The sequence below is a fragment of the Trachurus trachurus genome (assembly GCF_905171665.1).
Source record: "Trachurus trachurus genome assembly, chromosome: 19".
NCBI classification, from domain to species: Eukaryota; Metazoa; Chordata; class Actinopteri; order Carangiformes; family Carangidae; genus Trachurus; species Trachurus trachurus.
The window spans coordinates 16,024,474-16,052,023 of NC_139913.1; the positions used below are offsets into that span (position 1 = coordinate 16,024,474).

Below are 27,550 nucleotides of genomic sequence, written 5' to 3' on the forward strand. Positions count from 1 at the left end.
AAGCCCATCTCTACCAGCGAAACAGTGGAGAGAAGACATGATTGTTTTAGTGATGGTAATATGACAAATACCATAGTCATCAAAAATCATTTTGCAATGAGTGAAAAATAGTATAGTAAAAAAAATTCGCTATTATCCTATAAAATGGCTTGTAGTGTGGTTATCAGGTCAAAAGTTTGACTTTCTAAAGTAGGCTACACATACTACCGGTATGTCATCATGGAGCAGGGAAATAAGTGGCACATGGCATTGCGTTGATGCTTTTATTGTGACGGTTCCAAACCGGAAGTGTAAAGTCCTCGCCGGCAGAGTGGATGTGGAAGCTGCAGAAAATAAGAGCCGAGTTGGAAAAGTCTGAGCTCAAACATTATCAGACTGGTTTTCAGACGGACTGCGGGGCTGTGTTCAAGACTGGCTCTTCACAAGATGGCTCCGACTAATATCATCCACCAGTTCTCCTCAGGAGCGGGTAAATACACTCAGCTCTCCGGTGTTCACAGTTAGCTTTTAGCCTCCGGACCAACAGTGCCCAGCCACTTGTTACCACATGTTTGTGTGTGTGTGTCAAGTTATACGAGTTCACTTAAGTTAAGAGAGTGTGTTACATCATATAAGGAGATGCGGCAGTTCAATGTGTACAGAGGCAGCTTTGGTTGAACATTTATTCCTGCTAACAGGACAGAGCAGGTCAGTGTGTGAGCTTACAGCTGCTCGTGCAGTACAGATGCTGCTCGGACCAGCATGGTGTCCACTCCACTGAGCAAACACTGACCAGCAGTCAACCAGCTGAATGAGAAGTAGTAGATACTGGTCGTAACTTCAGTTCTCTGAGTGCATGTAGCTCTCGTGTGGGCTTTTAGTTCTTGTAGGGCTCCTCCTGCAATTTGCACTGCAGCCGGGCTGCTGGGTAAAATGCACAGTTTGGGGGTCTTTACAGTATAGGCTACAGTGCCCATGACCTTTGACATCTTTGTTCTTGAAGCTGTCTGCTTCCTTGGCATGTCAGTGACATCTACCAAAAAGATGGAGATGACTGGGCTTACAAATTGAGTGCTGCACATGTACTTGCAGAACTTATGGTAAGTTTCTGTTGCACCCAGTAACTGCAGCTTCATACTCCCTTAGGGCCCAGCATGTGTCCCCAGGTTCATCAGAAATTGAATGGAGGAAGTAGAAAAAACTGATTAGGATGTAGAAAAACTAATTATCACCCACTGTATGTCTGTCTCTAGCTGTTTTATCTGGACCAAACAGTATCACCAATATACCATCTGTGATAATAGCAAAGGTGCCGATCAATGAATGACAAAGAGCATTTGCATTTTCTGATGCAATCAGGCATTTCATGATTATAAGCAACCGATGAGTTAGGTAGTTATTTACCTGCATTGTGATAGTTTACCTGAGGTTATCTGGCTAAGGATGAGAGTGAGTGAGGGATGTGAGCTGCTGGTAGTGGATGCTAAACTTGAGATGAGTCTAACTTGTGCTGCATATCGACTTTGCTGTGGGTCATTTTGATGCAGTCTGTACAATATAACTGTTGCTGCTGGTTGTTATCTGTACATAAAAAAAAAAAAACATCAGTAGGCTGCTGAAGTTGTATAGTAGCGTACTTAGAGCACCAAAACACAGCTGGGCAGACGGACACAAAGCAGCATAGCTGTGCAGTTTAAAGTGGCAATTTGCATGTGAGTGTTGTGGTTGGTATTGTCCAAGATGGCTGCATCTGGCTGAGAGTCCAGACTTGAGCCAATCACAGTCCCAGCTTTTTTAACCTGCTTATCCAGCCTCCTTGTGTCCGGGTCAGACATACTGACACCCCAGCAGACTTAAAAAGGAAACGTATCTGAGTGGACAATGAAGCCTCCATAGCCAACATGCAGTAGCAAACAACGGCTTGCCACATAGACCATGTAGCCGCAAATCACCAGCACAGGGTGCACCGTGTGGGGTCCACCACACCACACTACAGTGTACAGTAGTTCTGATTGACAACAATAAGCTAAACAGGATGAGTATTTGTATTAAGTTTTACCAGAAACCAGGTGGAGCCTGGTAATTTCTTACTTTAAACTCAGGTGTTACGTTTTTTAATATAAAGGGGACATATTATGGAAGTATCACTTTTTGAAGGCTCTTTAACATATATTTGGTTGTTTGTCTTGCCTTCCGGCCCCCAAAATGTGAGAATTGACAAAAAAATCTGTAATGTGCAGGCCCCCTAGGTTGAAATCCACGTGGTTTTACGAGCTGTCCCCTGTTGTCTTCCAGTGATGTAACTAGGTTGAAATTTTCATAATACCACCTGGTACCAGTAGAAGGGGTGGGGCGGGGCAAGCAGTGGTTAATTTGCATTTAAAGGGACAGGCACTGAAACCAGCCGTTCTGAACAGGGCTGTTATGAGCAGATGAAAAGAGCTGTGATGTTTGATCCTTGGGGTATTTTGACCAAAGCATGTCACAGATATGTCTTTAAAGGGATAGTTCAACATTTTGGCAAATTGGCCCATTGCCATAATTGCTATAGTCATAGCAGTAGGTTCGTTACCTTTAATTGTAGGTGTAAGCTATTTTTAGTACAGCGGAGCGCAGCAGCAGGCTGCTCAGAGCTACGCTATGGAGGCTAAGGGAATTTCTTGGTTTCCCTCATCAAACTCATCAAATACAAAATCCCAAAACTCCACAGCGCTTTTGTAGACAAGTTGTGAGCTGCACAATCACCACGCTATGAGATAATGACGGAACGATACGAAACGGAGCCGTTTTCGAGGTAAATTCATACAAAACCGCTGATGCGCGTTGCGTTCAGGGACAGTTTTTCAGCAAGCAGTCTCCGTATGTACCCTGTATTTACCTCGAAAACGGCTCCGTTTCGTATCGTTCCGTCATTATCTCATAGCGTGGTGGTTGTGCAGCTCACAACTTGTCTACAAAAGCGCTGTGGAGTTTTGGGATGTTGAATTTGATGAGTTTAATGAGGGAAACCAAGAAATTCCATTAGCCTCCATAGCGTAGCTCTGAGCAGCCAGCTGCTGCGCTCCGCTGTACTAAAAATAGCTTACACCTACAATTAAAGGTAACGAACCTACTGCTATGACTATAGCAATTATGGCAATGGGCCAATTTGCCAAAATGTTGAACTATCCCTTTAAGACACCTGGGAACTATTTTAATGGAAAGGGGGCATAATATGTCTCCTTTAAGTGTTGTTGGTTATCAACTGCTTGTTTTGGTCATGTACTATCTATTGAGAGTTGTCCTCTTTCTGTCTAGGTTGCAGATGCCCGTTAGAATCTGAACTACGAGGAGTGCTGCAGCAAAGGATCATGGTCCTGGATGGCGGGATGGGAACCATGATCCAGCAGCATAAACTGGAAGAGGAACATTTCAGGGGGGATGAGTTCAAAGAGCACCCACTTTCACTGAAGGGAAACAACGATCTCCTCAGTATCACACAACCAGAAGTCATTTACAAAATACACAAGGTACTTCATCTAGGAGGAAAAAAATAAGGGACCTACTCACCCAGAGATCTTCTTTCAGCAATTCATTTCAGTTTAGTGTGTTTTTTATTTTGACATTGTGTGTTTATTCTGACTCTGTGTGAAGGAGTACCTGCAGGCCGGGGCAGATATCATAGAGACCAACACGTTCAGCAGCACTTCAATCGCTCAGGCAGACTACGGACTGGAACACATGGTATGACGTGGACAGAGTCGGACCAATGTGACCTTTTCATGCAGTCACATAGTTGTAGAAACCAAGGTCAAATGCACCGACTGACCAGTGTTAACTCATTAACCTATGATGAATTCCCCCACTTCAACAAACAACTCTCCACTTTTCACCCAGTTCTGTGTCCTCGCTGTTATCTCCACCTTAAACTACAACATCCTCTCAGCAGACACAGCACAGACAGCTTGTCTTCAAACACTCTTACATTATTGCATGGACAGAAAAGACACAGATCTCTCTATTAATTTATTTGGCTCTACTTTCACAACAAAGTGTCTATTAGCAAAATCTTACCAGATGATAATATTAATAATATACTCACTCTATGTACATATAATTAAATGAACCTGACATTATTAATGCCCTCAGGTCACACATGTTTCTGTTTATGAACCAGTTCAGTGACTATGAACACCTATGGGCTTTATACAGGCGTAGTACTGCTCATCTATGTTAGGAGGTGTGCACACAGCTACTCCTGGCAGATAACAAGGTCAGCGCTTGACAATCATAGACTCCACCAGTGGGAGACAATGTCTAGAGACCAACACATGTAAATATACACACACAATATCCACTCTCTTTGGGCTAGCTGCACAAACACATATTCAATGACAATTTAGTAAATACAGGTATGTCAATATAAAATATGTCTATTAATGTTTGGTATATGTCAACAATTATCAAACAACTACATGATAGGGTGCTATAAGCCAGTTAAATCATTTACATATTAATAATGAACAGAATATATTTTAAGTGTTACCAGTCATTTGTCTTGATTGTATTATATTGTATGACTATGTTGTGTGTCTAGCCTAGTTTTCATTTGTGTCTAGAGACTGTTTCTAGTTCAAGACCATTTAAAAGTATGATTGTATTTATAGCTTCCAAAACGCTAATTTATGTTCTTTAAAATGTAAACCTCTGTTGTTGTTGTTGTTGGTGGTTGTGTGTTTGTGTTGCAGGCTTATCGTCTCAACAAGGCGTCAGCAGAGCTGGCGAGGAGGGCAGCCGATGAAATCACCAAACAAACTGGTAAGCTGATATTTCAGCATCACAGCAGCCATCAGCATAGACATATGTACGGTCTCTGACTCTTGGTGGAATTTCCCATGTGTGATAACCTCCGCTGTAACCTGTGTGTGTTATCAGGTTGTAAACGCTATGTGGCTGGAGCAGTGGGTCCCACCAACAAAACCCTGTCTGTGTCGCCGTCTGTGGAGAGGCCGGACTTCAGGAACATCAGTAAGACCACTTTCACTTTTTTATGTCGTGTTCAGGAAATGCGCAGGTCGTGGAAAATCATAAAACATTAGATTAAGCTTCCTGAAGGTGCTAAAAAGTATTAAGTTGAATTAGATATTACCACAAATATATATCATATCAACACAATCTGTGTTTCACATGTGTTAACAAAAAAAAAATCATCAATTTCAGTTCATCATCAACATGTGGCTTAAAGATAAATATATTACAGTTAAGTTAGGATCACAGGTGTGTTGACAGTAGCTGAACACCAACATGACAAAAGATTACAGCAATGTAATGTGCAATAAGCCATTTTATTCACTGGTGTGTGTGTGTGTGTGTGTGTGTGTGTGTGTGTGTGTGTGTGTGTGTGTGTGCATGTGTTTCCTCTCCAGCATTTGATGAGCTAGTAGAAGCCTACTCAGAGCAGGTCAGAGGTTTATTAGATGGAGGAGCAGACATCCTTCTGGTTGAAACCATCTTTGACACTGCCAACGCTAAGGTAGTCCCATGTAACTGCTGTGATGTTGTTCATCCTAATTAGACTTATAGTCAATTTAATGTGTTCTGTTTGTTTAGTTGTCTTAGCATATTGAGAGTGTCGATGAACTCTGTAATATCAAAAATAATTTAGGATGGTTCAGTACTGTACAGTAATCACACTGCACTTGCATGGTAGTGATTTTGTCGGTTTAATTTTCTGATAGTTACACTGCAAAAAAAAATCTGATATTATGAAATTGCACCAGATGCACTTTGCAATGTCAGTTTTGCCAATATTCAAAATGCTACAGTGCTTGATGCATCTAAAGGTGTGTTTTTCCTCCTACAGGCTGCCTTGTTCGCCATCGACCTGCTGTTTGAAAGCAGCTATGAAAGAAGACCTATATTTGTATGTTCAATTTACTCAGACTATATTTTCCACAATTTTGTTAACAGCTGTGAGTAGCACTCACTATCCACTTTGAGTGCAGTTCCTTAATTGAATCTTCTTGCACTTCAGTTCCTACTGCACTGAAGGTTACTGATGATAAATTAAGTGTAATGAATTAATGTAAATGTATATGTAGGTTTACACATAATTACTGAATAATAACGTGCAGACCAGATTTATATAAGAAAATAAATGTGCATGTCTTGGGGCTATTGAGAAGGGATATATATCTCAGATAAATATTTCTGTTGCTCTTGATCTAGATCTCAGGGACCATTGTTGACCGCAGTGGACGAACTCTGTCAGGTCAGACTGGAGAGGCCTTTGTAGTGAGTGTATCTCACGCTAAACCACTATGGTAAGTTGCTGTACCTCAAACCTCACTACACTGGCCGTGTCATATAATTCAAGTTTGACAGTAACACAAGTGTGCTTTACAACCAGACTTTAGTCCAGTCTCTTACTGGTCCTGCTCCTCTGTGTGTTGCAGTATTGGTCTGAACTGTGCCTTGGGTGCTATAGAGATGAGACCTTTCATCGAGGCCATTGGGAAAAGCACCACAGCTTTCATAATCTGTTATCCTAATGCAGGTAACAGCTGGAGCACACCAACCTTTGACATAGTTCAGGTTTCATTGTGTACCATGATGTCATGATGTGTGTGTGTGTGTGTTATCTTTTACTGATAGGTCTTCCCAACACATTCGGAGACTATGATGAAACTCCAGCCGTAACAGCCTCCAATTTAAAGGTTCTGCTCTGTTATTTCTTCTTGCCTGCTGTTGTCCATATTTCAATGCCATAATGGTTTTTAGATTCTTTTATCTGCTCTTTTCTTCATTCCCTCTACGTGTTTTGTCCCTACGTTGGTTTGTGAAGCATAACTTTGTTATGTAATGTTTTTTAAAAAGAGATTTTGGCCTCAGAGATTGTCTTCGACTAATAAAAGTTGCATTCAAACTGAAAAAACAAAAACCTGCCCCTGGCCTGCTTCAGTGCTCCAGCTAAGTTTTTGTGTCTTCTTGTGTCTACAGGAGTTTGCTCAAGATGGCCTAGTGAACATTGTGGGAGGCTGTTGTGGGACCACTCCAGGACACATCAGGTTGCTGTCATGTTTCTGACAAGTACATGTGCATGTTAAGTTTGTTCAGTTTGTAAGATGTAGAACTATTTCCTCCCCTGTCCTCCTTCCTGCTCCTACAGAGCCATATGTGAAGCAGTTAGAAACTGCCAGCCAAGAGCTCCTGCTGCTGACATTTATCAAGACTACTTACTGCTCTCAGGTATGACACACTCCTGTCACCATCTGCAGTCTGCTGTGACACTTGGTAGAAGTATACTAATACATGTGAATATTATTTTTAGTGACACTGCCCTGTTTAAATAAGTAAAATCCAGGTTGCTCAGGCTGACAATAAGTATAAGACTAAGTGAACCTTGACTGGTGTAGGTTCATTCGGTCAAACAGTGATTTATTAATTTACTTTAATTACATGGAGACCCAGACCCATTTTGGAAACAGGCTTCTGTCAAGACAGACTTTAGCGTGTGAGGTTTTATAGCTGATTAGCTATAATTTACAGCCATTCAAAGCCTCCATGTGCTCTGTTTCTACTTGTCATTGATGCAAATGTCAAACTGCTGTGTTTACTGATTTGGCATGTGTCCACATACTGGCTTAGTCAGATCTTTTGACCACATTTTACAGTCATAGTTTGCTCTTTGAAAAATAAAGAAAATATTTTGATTAATGGGTAATGAGTAAAACATTTCTACCTTCTGATGAAATCCATACTGTAAATGAACCTTGATTTAACTGGTTCACTCTCAGTCAGACTATTGCCCCCAAGCTTTTGAAAGCACTATGTATCAGTTCCTGCCGTTGTTTCATATCAAAAGCCTTTTAGCAGCTCATTAGCAATGACTACTTTCTCTCCTGGAATGTTGTTAATTTGAAATGTATGCCCAAACAATTACAATAAATTGATTAGCTTAAAGGGATATTACAACATTTTGGCAAATTCGCCTATTGCCATAATCCCTATAGTCTTAGGAGTAGGATAATTGCCTTTTAATTGTCGGTGCAAGCTGTTTATAGATCGGCGGAGCAGAGACACGAGCTGCCGGCTAACGCAACAGAGGCTTCCACGTTTCCCTAATCAAACTAAATACACAATCCAACAACTCTAAAACACTCTTGTGGACAAGTTGTGACCAAGGGGGCAGTTGTCGGTCTGAGGAGTGAAGCTCACTTCCGCGTTCAAAAAGCTGCAATCCCCTCGGCTGTCGCTGGGGGCTGGCTCCAGAAGGGAGCAACTCCAATCGAGCCCCATGTTAAAATAGCCGATTTTACAGCTTAAAAAAACATATTTACAGCCTGGTACATTTCATTTTTTTGGTCTCAATCGATAGTTTCTACCCCCGCACACACTCTGAGGGGGGTGAATTTTTTTTAAACTCTACCGTTTTACTATTATTAGGGTTAAAGTTCTGGCCAATCAGGGCGCAGAACCGTTGAGTGACAGGTCCGGCGACCGCTGCTACGAGGCCAGTGGGCGGGCTCTCGGCCGGCCAACGGCCGCACCGCTCCAAATATGGCAAGTAGAATCCAACATGGCGCGGTTCTAACCCCCGTAGTAGCGGCACAAAACAGACTCCCCCAAACCAATGGGTGACGTCACGGACGCTACGTCCATTCTTTTTACAGTCTATGGTTGTGACCTGCACATTCACCATTTGCCTCGAAAACAACTTTGTCTCGTAATGTTCCATTATTATCTCATAGCATGGTGAATGTGCAGGTCACAACTTGTCCACAAGAGTGTTTTGGAGTTGTTGGATTGTGTATTTGTTGTTTGATGAGGGGAAGCTGGAAATAATGTGCGCCGTGGAGAGCTCACGTCTCTTCCCCGCCGATCCAAAAACAGCTTGCACCGAAAATTAAAGGTAATGAATCTACGCCTAAAACTATAGGGATTATGGCAATGGGCGAATTTGCCAAAATGTTGAAATATCCCTTTAATATTTAACCTGCTTTATTTATGGAGAGAATTGGCAGCTCCTTCCCTCTGCTTCTTCTAATCCATAGTAGCTGGATGTCAGGGAGATAAAGTGTTTGTTCTTTAAAGGTTTAGAGCCATTCAGGATCGGCCCTTATACCAACTTCGTCAACATCGGAGAGCGATGCAACGTGGCTGGATCACGCAAGTTTGCCAAGTTGATCATGACAGGAAACTATGAGGTGAGACAGAATTTCAGGAAAAAAAATCGACAACCTTTTTTTTTTATTTCAGAATTTGCAGTCGAAGCATGAACAGAGGTGAAAGTCAATATTGCATTTACCAGTTGTGCTTTCCTGTGTGTTTTCCAGGAGGCACTAAGTATTGCTAAAGCCCAGGTGGAGATGGGAGCACAGGTCCTGGATATAAACATGGATGAGGGGATGCTGGAGGGGCCGACGGCCATGGCCCGATTCTGTAAACTCATTGCCTCTGAGCCAGACATCGCCCGGGTATGGTTTAAAGGCTGCAGAGATAAAGACTCACCACTACATGAAGATATTTTGGCAACACTACTATATCATATTGCAATATTGAATAATATATGTACAGTATGGAAGAATACTAGACCATTCAATTATTTTGTCATTGACAGAGATACTGCAGCACACAGGTTAACATCACCCATGCTGCAGATTGTAATTGAAAGAGATGTTGATCTCACTACATTTAGTTTCTTTTAATTCAGTCCCACACACTTCTTTCCCATTTGCAAAGCGCCTTGTGGGCAAAAGTGCAGATACACCTCTGTTCTAATCAATCCACCTGTCTACACACACTGTAACAGCTTGTGTTTGATTCAAACTCCATACGAACCACATGTAAACACGTGAACCAAAGTGTGTGTTTAGGCTTCAGGTCTGTTTTCTTCAGCTGCTTTTGTTATTGCTCCTGAACGCTGCCAGCACCCAGGTGACCTGCACTCAGTGCTGTGCCTGAAGGCATCCTGCACTGTAGCTGCTGCCATGATCAGCTCTGGAGCTCTGACTCTATGATTCACCATGGCAACAGATAAATAAAAAGCAGAGCCTCGATCTGAATCCAGTGGAGCTCAAAACATTAATGCGTGAGATGAAAAAACACAGCAGCAGAGTGGAGCCATGTGAAGCTTCACATAGAGCTTTTTGTTTCTTTACATAGATGAATGTACAAAAAAATATTTCAGTCAATGGAAGCTTATCCACAACCTGATAGCTCAGTGTTAGATGGTGTATAGATTTAGAGCTGAGAATGAATCTGAATGAATGAATATTTAAACATATAGACAAAGATCACTGATGTCATCCTTGTGTTTATCACTGATTGATCACATTAAACAGTAAAGAAAAGTAGTAACGACAGTGCTCTGCTTGTAATATGGACTGTATGTATGAAGTGAATACTGTCTGACAGTCCCAAGAGTTAATGTGGGGATGGACAGACCAGTAAAAACCAGTATCTGTCTATTGACTGACAACATCCTGACATCATAAACTTACATTACAAAATGTCAAAGTTTCATGTGGAGTCTAGAAATGTATCAACTTGTGTCTTCTTTTTGACTTCTGATCTCTGACAGTTACCCACCACCTTCAGTTAGTTGTTTACATGTTATTCTCTTATTTTCCCCTGCAAAGAAACTGAAGCTCTCCCTCTCCTCCCCAGGTTCCTCTGTGTATTGACTCCTCTAACTTCTCTGTGATTGAGGCTGGGCTGAAGTGCTGTCAGGGGAAGTGTATCGTCAACAGCATCAGCCTGAAGGAAGGAGAGGAGGAGTTCCTGAACAGAGCCGCTACCGTGCAGCGCTACGGAGCTGCAGTGGTGGTCATGGCCTTCGACGAGGAGGGACAGGTGAGGACACAGACAAAGACACTCTAACGCACACAAATGCAAACTCGCATGTTGATGGGCGCGGCGCTCTGCCCCCTACAGGCCACAGATACAGACCGCAAGGTGGAGATCTGCAGTCGAGCCTACGAGCTGCTGGTCGGCAAAGTGGGCTTCGACCCCAACGACATCATCTTCGACCCCAACATCCTCACCATCGGCACAGGCATGGAGGAGCACAACAACTACGCTGTCAACTTCATCAGGGCGACTAAGCTCATCAAGGTAATGCAGCTTTCTCTAAGAAGGAATCGCACACATTCAACCTATCCACACAACAATTGTAAAAATGTTCATATTTCTTCTTTTTCATTCTTTTATTCCCTGCCTGTACCTTAGTACATAATGATGAAAGTTTAGCAATTGCTTACAAATGACCAACTACTACCTAATATAATAGGAATATTCATGAACTCATTTATATCTAGTCCTATACATACACCGAAAAGAAGAATGCTGTAAAATCTGATTTGATGATCAGTTTTTATTCTCATTTTCTTTATTTTCCAATTAAACATTTGCTACTATTTGGGAACTTGCAACTTGGGGATCTAGTTTATCACACCATATTATACATATTATACATATTATACACACTGTTTGTGTTTGTGTGTAGGAGACCTTACCAAGAGCCAGGGTGAGCGGAGGTCTGTCCAATCTCTCCTTCTCCTTCAGAGGGATGGAGGCCATCAGAGAAGCGATGCACGGAGCCTTTCTTTACCACGCTATCAAGGTAAACACTGATGCACAACATCTGCACGTCAGAGTAGCTGAGGTCTGGGAACCTGGTGGCAGTCTGAGCAGTCAAGAAACTGAACTAATCAAATGGGTTAAAAACAGATTATCTGAACCACTTTATGTAAAGGTCAGAATCAAGGCAGGAAGTTCAATCAGATGAGACTCAATTGTGTTGACTAATAAAGTTTTATTGTCATGTTCAAACAAGAAGAAAATGGAAATCTTAGTGGATTTGACTCGATCGTGATGTCATCATATGTGAATAGGGGGTGAGGCTGTGAGATCTGGTTGTAATGATCAGCTTAACCTGACTGGATATAAAGACTAGAGGTGAAAGGGTTGGAGAATGGTTGCAGCAAATGTGCTGAAATGCCAGCCCACACCAGGAGAGAGGGTGATAGATTTTAAAGTACGACAAGGACAAGTTTATTGGCTGGTTGAGATCTGATTGGTTGGCAAACACCTGCAGTCAGCTGATTACTAGGAGTGGAGTGAAAATGGCTAAAGTTATAAAGTGCAATGATCTTTTTGAGATTGTTGTAAAGTCTGTTGTTGAATCGTAACCCTCACACACACTCTCTCTCATACACACTCAGGATGGGATGGATATGGGGATAGTGAACGCCGGAAACCTGCCGGTGTACGACGACATCGACAAAGAGCTGCTGCTGCTGTGTGAAAACCTCATCTGGAACAGAGACGCTGAGGCCACTGAGAAGCTGCTGGCCTACGCACAGGTACACACATGAAGTACACACCGAGCTGATGCTGCTTCATATTAGTTTGATCAGCAGGCGTTGACTTTTGCACCTGTCGTTAACAGAACTATGTGAGAGGAGGGAAGAAGGTGGTTCAGACGGACGAGTGGAGGGAAGGAAGCGTGGAGGACAGGCTGGAGTACGCTCTCATCAAGGTGAGATATCTGCTGATTAAATTACAGGATGTGAGAAAGTGATTGGATTGAATAAAAGATGCGATAGAGGGAAGTTGAGCCCTTGGCAGGACAGTGTGAAGGATTAATGTGCGTATAGTTGCTCTCTGAACTTTATTTAACTCACTTAATATATCAGCTCTCAAAACAGAAGTGATTTCAGTTCAGGGTTTTACTGTGTTTCTGTGTCCTTTCACTCAACTTGTAAACATGACAGGGTGCTCGTTGTTACTGCAGTCATTTTAAATGAGTGACATTTAAATGATCACACATTTCAAATGTCATGTTGAGCCTACAGCTGTTGTTGTAAACATGATGCCGTAACGCTCCGCCCTCTGCTGTTGCAGGGAATAGAGAAGTACGTGGTGGAGGACGTAGAGGAGTGCCGCTCTCAGGCCGACCGCTACACTCGACCCCTTCACATCATCGAGGGCCCCCTCATGAACGGCATGAAGGTGGTGGGGGATCTCTTTGGAGCCGGGAAGATGTTCCTGCCACAGGTAAGTTGATACTGGTTTCATTTTTTCAACCTGTGGGCAGATATTCATCGACTCTACAATGAACTGGAGAGAAAAAACGTTATTCTGACCACATCTATGGCGGCTCATGATCAGGGTTCCCAGTTCCCACTCCCAGGTGTCTGGAAAACCTGCAAAATCGTTGATCAATTTTCCAGTCATGGAAAAAAAAAAAAGTAAAATGCCCTGGAAAAGCTTGAGTTGTCCTGGAAAATTCAGATTCAAATCAGCTCCCAGAGCTCTGTTTGACTTTTTCAGACCCCGCTAAGGATTTCTTTTCCAGAGAAGCGCGAGAAAACTATAGATTTCTAGTTAATGAGTGTTTCCAGGATTGGACCTATTTTCTCCTCTTCTGAGTGACATATAGGGGAGCAGTAGAGAGCTGTTTTGGGTGGTGTTTAAAAACAACATGTTTTTGTGTTGTGCAATGATAAATTTCTCATCATTTCGAAGCATGTGAGTGAGAGATTATTTCATAGATCGGTTAGAGCCATAGACTGCACATCTTCAAATCAGACTTGAGGGGGTGAGAATGAGACAGAGGAATAAGCATAGAAACAAACTGGTTAAATGTACACAATAAGGCAAGGCAAGGCAGCTTTATCTATAGTCAGTGCTTTTCATACCAAGAGGCAACTCAATGTGTTTTACATAAAAACAAAACATTTAAAGCAGAAGTGAGTGATATATTTGTGTTAATATAAGTCTTAAATAGTTATATCTTCCGACAGCAATCACTTACACAGAGTGTTTGGTCTGAAACATGGGTCTCTCAGTCACTCTGCTCTGCTCTGAGCCGAAGAGAAAACATTTATCGTATCCTACAGTTTTTATCCAATGAGGAGAGAGAACGGCATGCAGGGCTGTGTGTGCAGCCAAGGAACGCCGTGAATGTGGTGACGTAGCGACGAGGACTGTTATGGTGCGTTCAAGGAAACTCGTATTTTTCCGACCGTGAAGTGGTACCAGTTCGATCTGGTACGAGTTCACCGGTCGGAAGTTACGAGTGGCCGTTATAGTGACTTTCACCGGTAAAACAGGTCGGAAAAACACGAGTGGGTTGCCTGGAACGCTACAAAGTCGTAAGTTGTGACTTGAAGCTGTAATTTACGATTTCAAAAGCCTGCCTGGAACGCAGCATTAGCGAAAACGACCGGATCACTCACTTCTGCTTTAACAGTAAGGATTGGAAACGGGGGGAAAAAACAACACCAGCTGTAGCTCCCTCTCCTTCAAATGTGGGTGGTGCTTCTACATCTCTGTGAGGCACTCTGGAGACCCACAGCCTTCTTCTCCTCGTCCCCTCTTCTCACCCACCTCCTTAATTATGGGAGGCTCTGAAGCTCTTGTTTCTTCAGTGCAGCCCCACACAACCTCCCTGGAGCCACAGCGCTAGTCATCCTGGACAAACGCCCCAGACCGCTGTGCTGCCTCCCATCCTCCATTAGCCAGGTGTTGATCCATGTGTCCTCTAACGACAGCTCATCATCAGTCTGAGATGATGATGATGGGATTTAAATGACCTTTTTATCCTTTTGAAAACATTTGGAAAGTCTGTCTTTATTAGTGCCCCCCCTCCCAACACTGTCCCATGGAGCAGGGCGTTTAAGCTAAATTCTCAGTCTCAACACCTGGCTACAGCCTGCAGAGTCCGCAACTTTGGTTTTACTGACAATTTACTTTTTTGGAATCATTCCTCCCTCCTCAGGACCAATATCCACCCCGACTCGCTAGGTAACTGGCTGCTAGCTGCTAACTTGCATTGAGCTGTCCGGTCTGCTCCCAATACCTCACTTTCTACCTGTCATTACCACCCCCACCCCTCCTCAGGGCCTTCCTCTCCACTCACCAGCTCCCCCAACATACCTCATCAGTCACTACCGATCTCTATGGCCCCTACAGCCCATCATTACAGTCAGAGCTCACCGTCCCCATAGTCCTTCTATAGGAGGTCTCTGCCAGCCCTTCCTCCCTCATCCCAATGCTATGTTTTGTCTCTGCAACGGGAGATCTCTGGCAAACAAGGCTTTCATATGTCCAGACTTTATTTTGGCCAACACTATTTCTTCCTCATCACTGACTTTTGGCTGAGCCCAGTGATTTAGTCCCATTAAACGAGCCATGCCCTCACAAATATATATATCTCTCCAATAACCAAGGCTGTGGGAGTAATGAGGCTGTTGTGCCTAAAAAAAAAGTGTTCCTCCACATCTTTAATATTATTATTAATTGTTATTATTTTTCCTGTCTTTCCTTCTTTCACTTTTTTAAGGCACGGACTGTGTTTTATGTCAGTTGATGTGTTCAATTGTGAATGTTCTCCTCATATCAGTCTAATCTAATTTAACATCGTCTGAAACGTAGGAGGCACTTAAGTTTTAACTTCTTGTGTTTTTGCAGGTGATCAAGTCAGCGCGTGTCATGAAGAAGGCGGTGGGCTATTTGATTCCCTTCATGGAGAAGGAGAGGGAGGAGATGATGGCAGCATCAGGATCAACTGAGGAGCTGGTCAGTCTCAAATCTGACAATATATCCTGAAAGATTTAGGGAAGCTATTTTTTTAAAGATATGTATTTTTAGAAAGTCAAGACAGTCACACTTAGAGAAAATCTAAATTTAGCAAGATTTAGTCTCTTGAACAAAGTATGCACCCTGTAGAAATAAATGACTCCTTACACTGCTACATTTGTCTTCATTGATTTCATCTGCAGGATCCCTACCAGGGCACCATAGTTCTGGCCACAGTGAAGGGAGACGTCCATGATATTGGCAAGAACATTGTAGGCGTGGTGCTGGGTTGCAACAATTTCAGGTAAAACTTGTTTGTGAATAATTGGCCATTTGAAATTCTCCACAGAACATTATGTTGTTTTCCCACCACACCCCTCTGTTACCGGTGTATTCAGTCTGTCAGAGCTGCACTTTACCTTACAAAGCTTTAAAAATCACAACAAATCAATTTGTCACTGACTGACATTTAAAGGGATAGTTCAACATTTAGGCAAATTGACCCATTGCCATAATCCCTATAGTTTAAGGAGTAGGTTTGTTACCTGTAATTGTCGGTGCAAGATATTTTTAGAACGGGGGAGCAGAGCCGCGAGTTGCTCAGAGCTACGCTACGGAGGCTAATGGGATTTCTTGGTTTCCCTCATCAAATACACAATCCAACAACTCCAAAATGCTCCTGTGGACAAGTTGTGACCTGCACATTCACCACGCTATGAAATAATAACAGAACGTGAGAAATGAGACAGAATTGTTTTCGAGGTAAATTCATGCAAAACTGCTGATGCGCGTTTCCGTCGGGGACAGTTTTTCTCTGCATTTGCCTCGAAAACAACTTTGTCTCGTAACATTCTGTTATCTCATAGCGTGGTGAATGTGCAGGTCACAACTTGTCCACAAGAGCGTTCTGGAGTTGTTGGACTGTGTATTTGATGAGGGAAACCAAGAAATCCCATTAGCCTCCGTAGCGTAGCTCTGAGCAGCTCGCGGCTCTGCTCTGCCGTTCTAAAAACAGCTTGCACCGACAATAAAAGGTAACAAACCTACTCCTGAAACTATAGGGATTATGGCAATGGGCCAGTTTGCCAAAAATGTTGAACTATCCCTTTAAAACAACCAGTCAGAAAGCAGCCTCTGTTTGTCTGCTGTTATTTACAGTATGTCATCGCACATCAGGAGCCTCCGTGTGGAGACACAGCTTTCTGCTGTCACTTATCCTGTCATCAGCTGCTGAACTCTGGTTCTCACATACAGCTCCTCTGGGTGCATGTGTCAGAGCACGACCAGTGGCACTGACACTGTTTCACCAAATAGTTTAGAGAATTAACCAGTTCACCTCAGACTGCCTTTTGATCCCCTAAAGGGTGGAGTGATGCATTATGGGGAGTGAGGAGGCAGTGTTGATTTGTTGCCAGGCCCCGGGCACCAACCGAACACTATTACTGCTGTTTAATGGCTCTAATTTGTGCCTGCGTCCGTGTGTGTGTGTGTGTGTGTGTGTGTGCATGTGTGTGTTTAACTACCCACATATGTACATTTATCTTTACATTGTGTTATATGGAGTGTGTAGGAGTCTACGTCACTGCAGCTGTGAGCTCATTGTGGTGGCACAATAACAGCGGAAACGTGGAGGGAAACTGGCGAGATCCCAGGAGTAAAGGGAAAAAAAAACCTCATTGTACATTTGGATTTCAGAATAGTGATGCAAAATAAGACAGCCTTCATCTTTATGGAGTACCATCACTGAAAACATCCTTCGAAGCTAAATGCAGATAGTTCTGTAAACAAGCCATTAAAGGGACCAGCTGGACTGATGCAATCTCCCCTGTTTATCACACACAGAACAAAAACGTGGATGATGTTAATGATGATAATTCTGACAGCAGCAGCCACAGCTAGCATTCCCAGTAGGCTGTTTACTAAATGAAAACACCATCGACCAATTTCAGAAACATCAGCCTGTAAGCAGCATGTTAACAAACCAAACTACTAGACAGACTTGCTGTAACACCAGTGTTTTTAAAGCATTTAATGAATGAATGGGGCATACGGTGATATTATTATTATTATAACTGTGATATGACACTTTCTTTTGACTATGACTGAGGACAAACTTGGCTGAGCTCTTATTGTGAAGGATACACAAACAGCTCACTAGTGGCATTACTGGTGGTGCACAGGCGTATTATTCTTCATACAAAATTGAAGAACAGTCAATGTTCATGCCATGTAGAAAGTCACATTACACATTGATTAGTTGGTTGATTGATTGTAATTGGTCTGTTTATTTGTCCTGGTACTGAGCCCATATAGACTTATGATTCAAAAACTAACAGACTTATGTATTTATTCTAAATAATATCATAGTTATATCACAGGGGTGTCTGTTCTCTTCCAGAGTGATCGACCTGGGTGTGATGGTTCCCTGTGACAAGATCCTCAGAGCAGCCGTCACACAGAAAGCAGGTACAGTAATAGCTTGGACTCCATGTTGCCTGCCTGAGATGGAACATTTGAAATGGCAATCTCAAAAATACGTAGATCATAAATAACAAATATTTTATACAACTGATCCCCTTTCAACTGCTCATCGGTCAAAGGTAATGGTGGAAACAGAGCTTTTGTAAATGAAGAGCTTTATTGCAAGTTACACACTTACAGTGCACATGTCATATGTACTGGGAAAATATAACTTCCTCAACAATGCAAATAGGCAATATGTGTGCAAAACGGTGACAACAACAAAATAAATAAAAAAGACCCTCACCATCTTTCATAAACACTTAATATGTTTTTCATGATCAGCCTGGGCATCTATCCTCCAATTCTAATTATTCAAGCTGGTAAAAAATATAGCTAAGTTTCATAAAACCATCAGTTGTTGGCTCTGAATTATGTGTGTCTGTACAGATATCATTGGTTTGTCTGGGCTCATCACTCCCTCTCTGGATGAGATGATCCATGTGGCCAAAGAGATGGAGAGACTGGGAATGACAACACCACTGCTGATTGGAGGAGCCACCACATCAAAGTAATACAAATATAAGTACACAGAAATCTATGATGAGGTAGAAATACATCCTGGTTTCTGCCGACTAAGCAGTGCCTCCATAGCTTATCGTGAATGAAAGGAAGATGATATTTTGCAGTGTACTCTTGGGGTTTAGACATTTGTGTTTTGTATTTGACAGGACACACACGGCAGTGAAGATCGCCCCTCGCTACAGCTGTCCTGCTATCCATGTCCTGGACGCCTCCCGGAGTGTGGTGGTGGTCAGTACCTCTACAGTCTTACTGTACACTCGAGTATTTAGGCCAGAGAAAAAATGTCTTTGGAAAAATCCCAGCACAAAAAATCCCAAAGACAAAATTACTGATCACTGATCTCTTATTGTATGTGTTGGTCAGAGAGCTGATACAAGTTAATGTGGCCACAGATTTGAGAGAGGTTTGAGTTGAGTGTTGAGGAGTCATTAGTCCATGTGTTTTATCTCCTGCTCGCTCTCCTCTCTGTCAGTGTTCCCAGTTGCTGGATGAGACAGCGAGGGAGGAGTACTTTGAAGACCTGAAAGAGGAGTATGAGGACGTCAGGCAGGACCACTATGACTCTCTGAAGGTAAGAACGGCTCATAGAAACAAGGGACCCATCTAGGCCACTTTCTTTGAGACCAGTGTTTTGTCCTAATCACAAATATATACATATAGATAGATAGATGTATAGATAGATGGATAGATGGATGGATGGATTATGGATAGATGGATAGATAGACAAAAATGAAAATAGCTGCTGTAGCTGTTCACAGCCATGAAAACATGCCTCTGCTGCAATTTCCCACTTTTTTTTCAGATTTTTATTTTGAATTTTTCAACATTTTATTTAGTGAATTAATACTTTTTTTGCATAGAAAAATAAAAGTGAAAGATTACAATTTTTGCCATTAAAATAAATATTTGAACATGCCTCACAAACGGACTAACAGGAGGAAATAGTGCATTTGTTAGATAGTAGTTTCAGCAGTGGAATAATCCATATTTGGTGTTCTGTATTTGGGGAAGCACCATGGTGTGTGTGTGTGTGGGACTGAGTCAAAACAAACTACAGTGTGTGTGTTCATGGTGATGAAGGAATATGTCACCCAGTGCAACAGTGTGACTCACTGATGTGTTTTTAATAGTCTTAGGAGACAATGGAGCTCTGTGGCTCCGAGGGATCAGATATATCAGGCTGTGATACACACACACAGTACTCGTTATCTGGAGACATTCGGTGTTGGGTTGAATCTGCACATGAGATTTGTAGCAGTAAAAAAAAAAGAAGTGAACTTCAACACCAGGGTGTTTTCTTGACATGGTTATGTTTCTTCACCTTTATGGAACTACATCAAAAATACAACCCATCCTCTGTAGTGGCAAGACCCTTAATCCATCAATGACCCACAAAAATAAAGTAATGTACAGTAAGTCACAGTTTAGACAAACAAAGCGTGCTGATGCTAGCAATCCACAGTGCTTAAAGTGTCTTTACAGAACATGACTATTTGACCAACACTCACAGTGCTGGTGGAAAAAGTAATTGAACCGCTGAAGCTCTTCCAGTGGCTTTTGATCACAATGATCAGGAGGGATTTTGGACCATTCTTCTTCGTCTCTATAGTAGATTTACTTTGATGTTTAGTGTCGCTGTCCTGCTGCAGCACCCGGCTCCTACTGAGCTTCAGCCACTCTGCTGTCATCCTGTAAAAACCCAAAAAGTTGATGATGCTGAACTCTCCAGAGCCAGATGCAGAAAAGCCCAAATCACAATGCTCCCTCCACTGAGCTTCACCTTCTGGGATGATGTTGTTTTGGACTGTGAAGGTGCAAACTTCAAACATGCAGTATGGACGATCCACTGATTTGTTATTCACTGTTAGTTAAAATAGATTGTATTAGTTCTAAGAACTAATACAGAAGAAGAATGTAGATCTGAAAAACTTTTAAGACAAATTTATACCAATGTAGGTAATTTAACTTCATAAATCTAACTCACCTTTTCGTTCCATTGTAAATTCACTTGTAATTAAGACAAATTTATATCAGTGTAGGTAATTTAACTTCATAAATCTAACTAACCTTTTATTCCATTGTAAATTCACTTGTAATGAAAAATGCTAAATAGTTAAAATGTTCTCATATCCTCTCTCTCCACCTGTTGCCTTCAGGATCGTCGGTATCTTTCTCTCTCCCAGGCCAGAGACAAGGCTTTTCATATCGACTGGCTCTCTCTGCCCACGCCAGGTGAGTTGGCACCAATTCCAAAGTCAAAACACCATCAAGTCAAACTGGATTTTGGAAAATTTGGCACAGGATTGCAATGGTTTCAAAGTGTAGAAAACAACAAATACAGAATAAGGGGCTACTGTTTTACAAAAAAAGGTTTGGTTTTTTGGGTGGATTAAAATCAGACCTGCTCTGTATTTGTCTTTGTGTGACAGTGCGACCTCAGTTCCTGGGCACACGTGTGTTTAAGCAGTATGACCTCAACAGTCTGCTGGACTTCATTGACTGGAAGCCTTTCTTTGACGTGTGGCAGCTGAGAGGAAAATACCCCAACAGAGGCTACCCCAAGATCTTCAAGGACAAGACTGTTGGTACGAGCTCAGCCTCTGTCAGGGTCCAAATGCTGCCCATGCAGTTCATTTAATAAATAAATAAAAAAATTGCAAAAAGAAAAACTCAGGACAGGTAGACAGGTGCTTTTCTTTAACTTATCATGTAGTAAATGTTCATGGCAGAATGTATGTGAATGAATGTAATGACACCATCAGTGTGTAGATTTGTCCAAATGTACCTAAATATGAAAACTTGATTTTTGGTGCAAAAGTAGTGTGTCTACCACTGTGCAATCAATCTAACAAACAAAAAACTTCAACATGCTAAATACCAGAAATTTCATTTGATAGGCTAAAATACTGGCAGTAGTGAGTTGGTGGAGTGACTTCCAGCACTGTTGAACACTTCCCATTGAAACCTTGTCTGATCTTGACTATGTTTGGGTCCTGAAGGTTCGGAGGCTCGTCGTGTCTTCGATGACGCTCAGCGGCTGCTCAACCGGATGATTGACAGCGGCAGTCTGAAGGGGCACGGTCTGGTGGGATTCTGGCGCGCCCAGAGCGATGGCGATGACATCAACGTGTACGGAAGTGATGCCACAGTCTGCAGAGACACCACACCCATCGCCACTTTCTATGGCTTACGGCAGCAGGTGAGGGACATACTGTAGAAAATAAATGAGTATATTCCAGTTTGTCATAGAAACATACAAACCATGAAAAATCTAAACATATTCTGAAGGGATACTCTCATAGTCAGGTTTGACTGCTATTTAAAGGGATAGTTCGACATTTTGGCAAATTGGCCCATTGCCATAATCCCTATAGTCTTAGAAGTAGGTTTGTTACCTTTAATTATCAGTGCAAGCTATTTTTAGATCAGTGGAACAGAGCCACGATCTGCTCAGAGCTACGCTACGGAGGCTAATGGAATTTCTTGGTTTCCCTCATCAAACTCATCAAATACACAGTCCAACAACTCCAAAAGGCTCTGGTGGACAAGTTGTGACCTGCACATTCACCACGCTATGAGATAATAACGTAACGTTACAAGACAGAGTTGTTTTTGAGGTAAATGCAGAGACTGTTTGCCAAAAAACTGCCACCTACGGAAATGGCATAATTTGCATGAATTTGCCTCGAAAACAACTCTGTCTTGTAACGTTACGTTATTATCTCATAGCGTGGTGAATGTGCAGGTCACAAATTGTCCAACAGAGCGTTTTGGAGTTGTTGGATTGTGAATTTGATTAGTTTCATGAGGGAAACCAAGAAATTCCATTAGCTTCCTTAGTGTAGCTATGAGCAGCTTGTGGCTCTGCTCCGCCATTCTAAAAACAGCTTGCACCAACAATCAAAGGCAACAAACCTACTCCTGAGACTAAAGGGATTATGGCAATGGGCCAATTTGTCTAAATGTTGAACTATCCCTTTAAATGTCAGTCTTAAAGCTAGAGCCAGATATGGCCTACCTTCCAAAGTAACTGTGTATGTGTTGCAGATGGAGAAGGACAGTTCCAGTTCAGAGCCTTTCCTGTGTGTGTCCGACTTCGTGGCCCCTGTGGACAGCAGTGTGGCCGACTACATCGGTGTGTTTGCTGTGGGCGTGTTTGGAGCTGAGGAGCTTAGTCAGCAGTTCCAGGCTCAGGGAGACGACTACAGCAGCATTATGGTCAAAGCTCTAGCCGACCGCCTGGCCGAGGTACAGAGCAGACGGCATCCTAACACATCAGGCCTCTTGTCGGTGTCATGGTGTGTCTCAGTTAACGCCAGCTCTTTTGTCCCCCCAGGCTTTTGCTGAGGAGCTCCACGCTCGAGTGCGTAAGGAGCTGTGGGGCTACAGTGCTGATGAAACTCTGCAGGCCTCAGACCTACATAGAATTCGATACCAGGGCATCAGACCTGCGGCCGGTTACCCCAGTCAGCCTGACCACACTGAGAAGAGCACCATGTGGAGCCTGGCTGGAATACAGGACAAGACCGGTGAGAGTACTAAACACCACTTCACTGTCATAACTGCAGCTGAAAGGCTCCCAGTGCTGCTGCATCGCTCCTTCACATGACACAGTTGTGGTGTTTACTGTTCTTTCCTGTTCTTTCTTCCACTTAATAGATTATTCTTTATTCTTTGTGTGAAAGGCAGATGATGCAACAGAGGGGAGTATTCAAAGAGCAGGATATCTATCTGTGCCAAATGAGTATGATATGGAAACAGTAAATGTAAAAGGAGCTGATGAATATAATGGGAGGTGGAATATGAGAAGCAGACACATTAAGGAAAGGAGTGATTAAGACCATTAATTCATCTTTTTAAGACTGAATACGGAATATTAATATGGTTTTTACCGTGTGACTTACCTTTGTGTATATTAATGCATCCAGTAAATGCAGATTTAATTACTGTTTTACAATAGCTTTTAAATGATGTACTATACATATGTTAATGGACTAACATTACCTGACACGCTCAAAGTGACACACTTGAATATTGACTGATGGAGCCAAACACTGACTGTTTTCATGTACGGAACTGGATGAAAGACTGTCACACTGATCACATTAAAAAAGCCCTCAGTGCATGTGATGTAAACACAGTGAGAGTCTATGTGAACGCACACACTGGAGAATCAGATGTAGAAAATCTGAATGCGTCTCCTTGGCCGAGCCAACATAAGCAGGGTGGGATTATATATTGCGGTTGACACGTGTTGTCTCGGTCTGAAGAGAGGGTGTAGACTGAATATCATCTTGTCATAGTATCTCCACCAGCATCAGTCAAGCTGTCTGTTCAGCTTCCCTGTGATCGCTGTATCCTGTCTCTTAGTCTGATGCTGGCTCAGCCAAGCTGCTGCCAAACTCATCATACTGTCTCAAGGGAGGAGCATTAGATTTAGTGTTGTCATCACAACACTGACAAAGTCCAATTTGAGCAGTTGCACACAGGTGGGGGGGGGGCACAGGATGTGCTTTTGAAACACATCCCAGTGTGGTCCAGATGGAAACTGAATGTTAGTTGTGTGTGGGAGGGCCTGCATTACTCATGTTGGGTGGACATGCACTAAATCTGTTTAGTTATATTAGACTCACTTTCCTTTTGGGGACACAAGGAAAAGCCCCCATAATTTTATTTTAAAGGGATAGTTCAACATTTTAGGAGTAGGTTTGTTACCTTTAATTGTCGGTGCAAACAATTTTTAGAATGGCGGAGCAGAGCCGTGAGCTGCTCAGAGCTATGCTACGGAGGCTAATGGGATTTCTTGGTTTCCCTCATCAAACTCATCAAAGACACAATCCAACAACTCCAAAACGGAATAATAATAATGGAACGTTACGAGACAGAGTTGTTTCAAGGTAATTACAGAGACTGCTTGCTGAAAAACTGCCTCCAACGGGAACACGCATCAGTGGTTTTGCATGAATTTACCTTGAAAACAACTCTGTCTCATAACGTTCTGTTATTATCTCATAGCGTGGTGAATGTGCAGGTCACAACTTGTCCACAAGAGCGTTTTGGAGTTGTTGGATTGTGTATTTGATTAGTTTGATGAGGGAAACTGCTCTGCCATTCTAAAAATAGCTTGCACCGACAATTAGAGGTAACAAACCTACTCCTAAAACTGTAGGGATTATGGCAATGGGCCAATTTGCCAAAATGTTGAACTATCCCTTTCATTTTTTAGGATGTGTGTGCTTTGCCATTGCCATATGTACTGTAACTACATGTCTTCTGTGTGTGTGTGTGTGTGTGTGTAGGTATTGCTCTGACAGAGTCTCTGGCCATGACGCCTGCAGCCTCAGTGTCTGGACTTTACTTCTCCAACCCTCAGGCGTCCTACTTTGCTGTGGGGAAGATCACCAAGGAGCAGGTTGAACTACATAAACATATCATTGTTTTTTGTGTCAGTCCTTAAATGGAGCATCAATTGCTTTTCTAAACTCACCGTTTTCCAGTGTTTCAGTAGGACCTGCCTCTTATGCTAATGAAATATCCCAGTTCCCATATTTATTATTGTTGGTAATACAAGTAATTTGAGCATCAGGTCTCTACTGGCCCAAGAAATGTGAAAATCTACTCATGCATTCAAGGGTTAAATTAGTCATTAGCTTCAACTTGCATTCTCCCCTGCTCTTGTCTTCAGGTGGAGGACTACGCTCGGAGGAAGAAGATGAGTGTGGAGGAGGTGGAGAGATGGCTGGCTCCTATACTGGGTTATGACAGTGAGGCGTAGAGCGTGAAGGCTTTAGTGGTCAGCAGGACCACAGAGGAGACAGTGGAGAGCAACACTGGAGAATCAGGTCTCTCCGTCTTCAATATTCCAGTGTGAGATGGAAAGGGAAGATGCACATTTCTTAAAATATTGAACTCCTCCGTCTTATGTAAAACACATTTAAAGAAAAAAACACTAAGCCTCTACATACATTCAGTGCCAGTTTTAGATATGTAACAGTTTAATATTTGGTTCAGGTCAGTTCAATAACCACAAACAGCATCGATGTAAACAGGCCAAATCATGGGTTCAGATATATTTTGGATACCAAAAGAGTTGTAGCTTGTAAACTTTTAGGTCTTAGAATAGAGATTTTATTTATTTAACGTTTTTAATTTCTTTTTAGCATCTTTTTATGATTTTGTAAGTGGAGGCTGTACTGTGCTTGAGTCTCACATTTCACACTTTCAGTGTTTTTCTTTGTTGATGTATTTCTTTTTTTGGTAGGGACATTCATGCATTTTTCAATGGAATGATGTGAAAAAAATATATATATAAAAATTGACGGCAACAATTCTTCTTTAGAAATCAAAAATTCAGCATCATGATCCATGACATTTTTTTGTGGATGAACTCAGAGCAGTTACAAAGCTCTTACTGTCAGCCTCCTGCTATGTGTTTATGGGATCAGTTTTTACTGTGGCTGATTTCTGCACAGCTTTGAACTGTAGAGTAAAACAAGACTTCTAGCACAGTTTCCTTGATTGGCCTTTATTATGAGTAATGGACCAGCAGTTAAAAGCTTGTTTGTGCTGACCTCCAGTGGTTTAACATCTCACCTGGCTGCTGTCAGGTGAACTCTGAGCCTAAGAGCAGTGAGTTTTTTACTCTTCTTACAACATTTAATCCATTTGTCATTCAGGTGCTCAATAGCAAAAACATTTTTTTTGAATGACATCATTTTATTGTTCATTGTTTCCTCATAGAAGCTGTTGATGACCTCAGTACTCTTGAGGCTACAGTCACAGTAACAGCATTTTTACAGATACCATACTTCACCCTCAAATTCTTTAATGGTACTAGTGTTTGATTGGCTGGTTGGTTGTCTGTTTACACATTAATGTCTGAGGAGACAGCCTCTTGTCTCGTCTATGACGTTTCAGGAGTGGTTTATCTTCCAGACTTCATCTCATGAAGCTGAGGAATCAATGAACTGGGACTCAATCACAGATGAATTTCAGTTCTTTAATAATGGTTAATGTATTCAGAAAGAATGAGTGTTTGTATTCAGTTAAAAGTAAATGTACTGTGCCATTATGTAAAAAACAAACTTGAACATAACTTGAATTCAGTTTACTGGAGTGATGGCACGAGAACAAAATAATGATCATTATCATAGGGTTCAATGGTGATTTACAATGACATGCAGCTCTAAGGTTGGTTGTAAAGATGTAATCAAAGGTTTGAGCTGTTAAACCCATAGCATCAACTCTTATTTCAGTTTCCTCCAGTTACCCAGTATAAACAACTTTTGACAGGTCAAGGTACAATCAGTCCTTCAGTGACATTCACATACTGTTTACATGTTGCTGCGCGTACGGACCATATCATTTCTCTACTTGTTGTAGGATCCTGGAACATTTCCACATGTGGTAAAGTGGGGGGAAAAAAATAAAAGAAATCAACGTGTTGAAACGATGTGGCTCAGGTGCATTTCACATGTGTCTTAAGAAGCCCTGATGTGCTGCAGTGGCTGATCTCTGTTTTTTTTGTATGAAAATTAATTTTGTTTCCTTACACTGAAAAAAAAAACTGATAAATGCTGCTGCACTGTAAAACTATTTTAAAATGACAGTGTTATTTTAGAAATAAATGGTTTTTCAACCTCATCCTCAGGTCTGAGAGTTGTCTGTCATTTTTTTGTATCCTTTACATATATAAAATTCAAATTACATATAAGTATTATTAAAGCATTTTTAAAGCACTTATTATCTTTTACAACTGGCACTTTATTTTATTTATTTATATATTTATTGAGTATGGACTCAGTTTTTTTTTTCTTTTTGTAATGTGTATGGACGCTTGTGCTACGAGGGATGATCAATATCGTTTTGTGGTAACATGCAATGACAATTAAGTATTTTGTTCTATTCTATTATTCATGTCTAGTTCTATTAATTATTTTTCTACTTGTTTAACTTAATTATT

At 41.9% G+C, this 27,550-nt stretch overlaps 1 protein-coding gene across 3 annotated transcripts; it reads left to right on the forward strand.

Moving 5' to 3' along the window:
• The first annotated feature begins 312 nt into the window (after positions 1-312).
• mtr (5-methyltetrahydrofolate-homocysteine methyltransferase) lies at positions 313-27,106 on the forward strand. 3 transcript variants are annotated; one of them, XM_083994029.1, is made up of 33 exons: positions 313-469; positions 3,277-3,488; positions 3,613-3,702; positions 4,707-4,776; positions 4,894-4,986; positions 5,385-5,491; positions 5,822-5,881; positions 6,187-6,281; positions 6,414-6,514; positions 6,613-6,674; positions 6,958-7,025; positions 7,127-7,206; positions 9,052-9,164; positions 9,294-9,434; positions 10,627-10,812; positions 10,894-11,073; positions 11,465-11,581; positions 12,183-12,323; positions 12,410-12,499; positions 12,865-13,017; positions 15,436-15,543; positions 15,747-15,847; positions 17,942-18,009; positions 18,454-18,574; positions 18,735-18,816; positions 19,061-19,159; positions 20,745-20,820; positions 21,018-21,173; positions 21,588-21,787; positions 22,636-22,836; positions 22,925-23,117; positions 24,888-25,000; positions 25,274-27,106. In XM_083994029.1, exons 1-33 carry the CDS (start codon positions 427-429, stop codon positions 25,361-25,363), a joined length of 3,810 nt encoding a protein of 1,269 aa, XP_083850155.1. In that variant the 5' UTR covers positions 313-426; the 3' UTR covers positions 25,364-27,106. The 3 variants fall into 3 exon arrangements, with proteins under 3 accessions (XP_083850155.1, XP_083850157.1, XP_083850156.1); XM_083994030.1 differs by lacking the exon at positions 313-469 and adding an exon at positions 2,430-2,442; XM_083994031.1 differs by lacking the exon at positions 15,436-15,543.
• Positions 27,107-27,550: the final 444 nt, after the last annotated feature.

Excerpts from the sequence above, each read along its gene's own strand:
- mtr (XM_083994029.1), top strand. The coding sequence starts at position 427 with ATGGCTCCGACTAATATCATCCACCAGTTCTCCTCAGGAGCGG. Across the intron at positions 4,777-4,893 it reads TGAAATCACCAAACAAACTG|GTTGTAAACGCTATGTGGCT; the intron begins GTAAGCTGATAT and ends GTGTGTTATCAG. Across the intron at positions 15,544-15,746 it reads CAGGATCAACTGAGGAGCTG|GATCCCTACCAGGGCACCAT; the intron begins GTCAGTCTCAAA and ends TTTCATCTGCAG.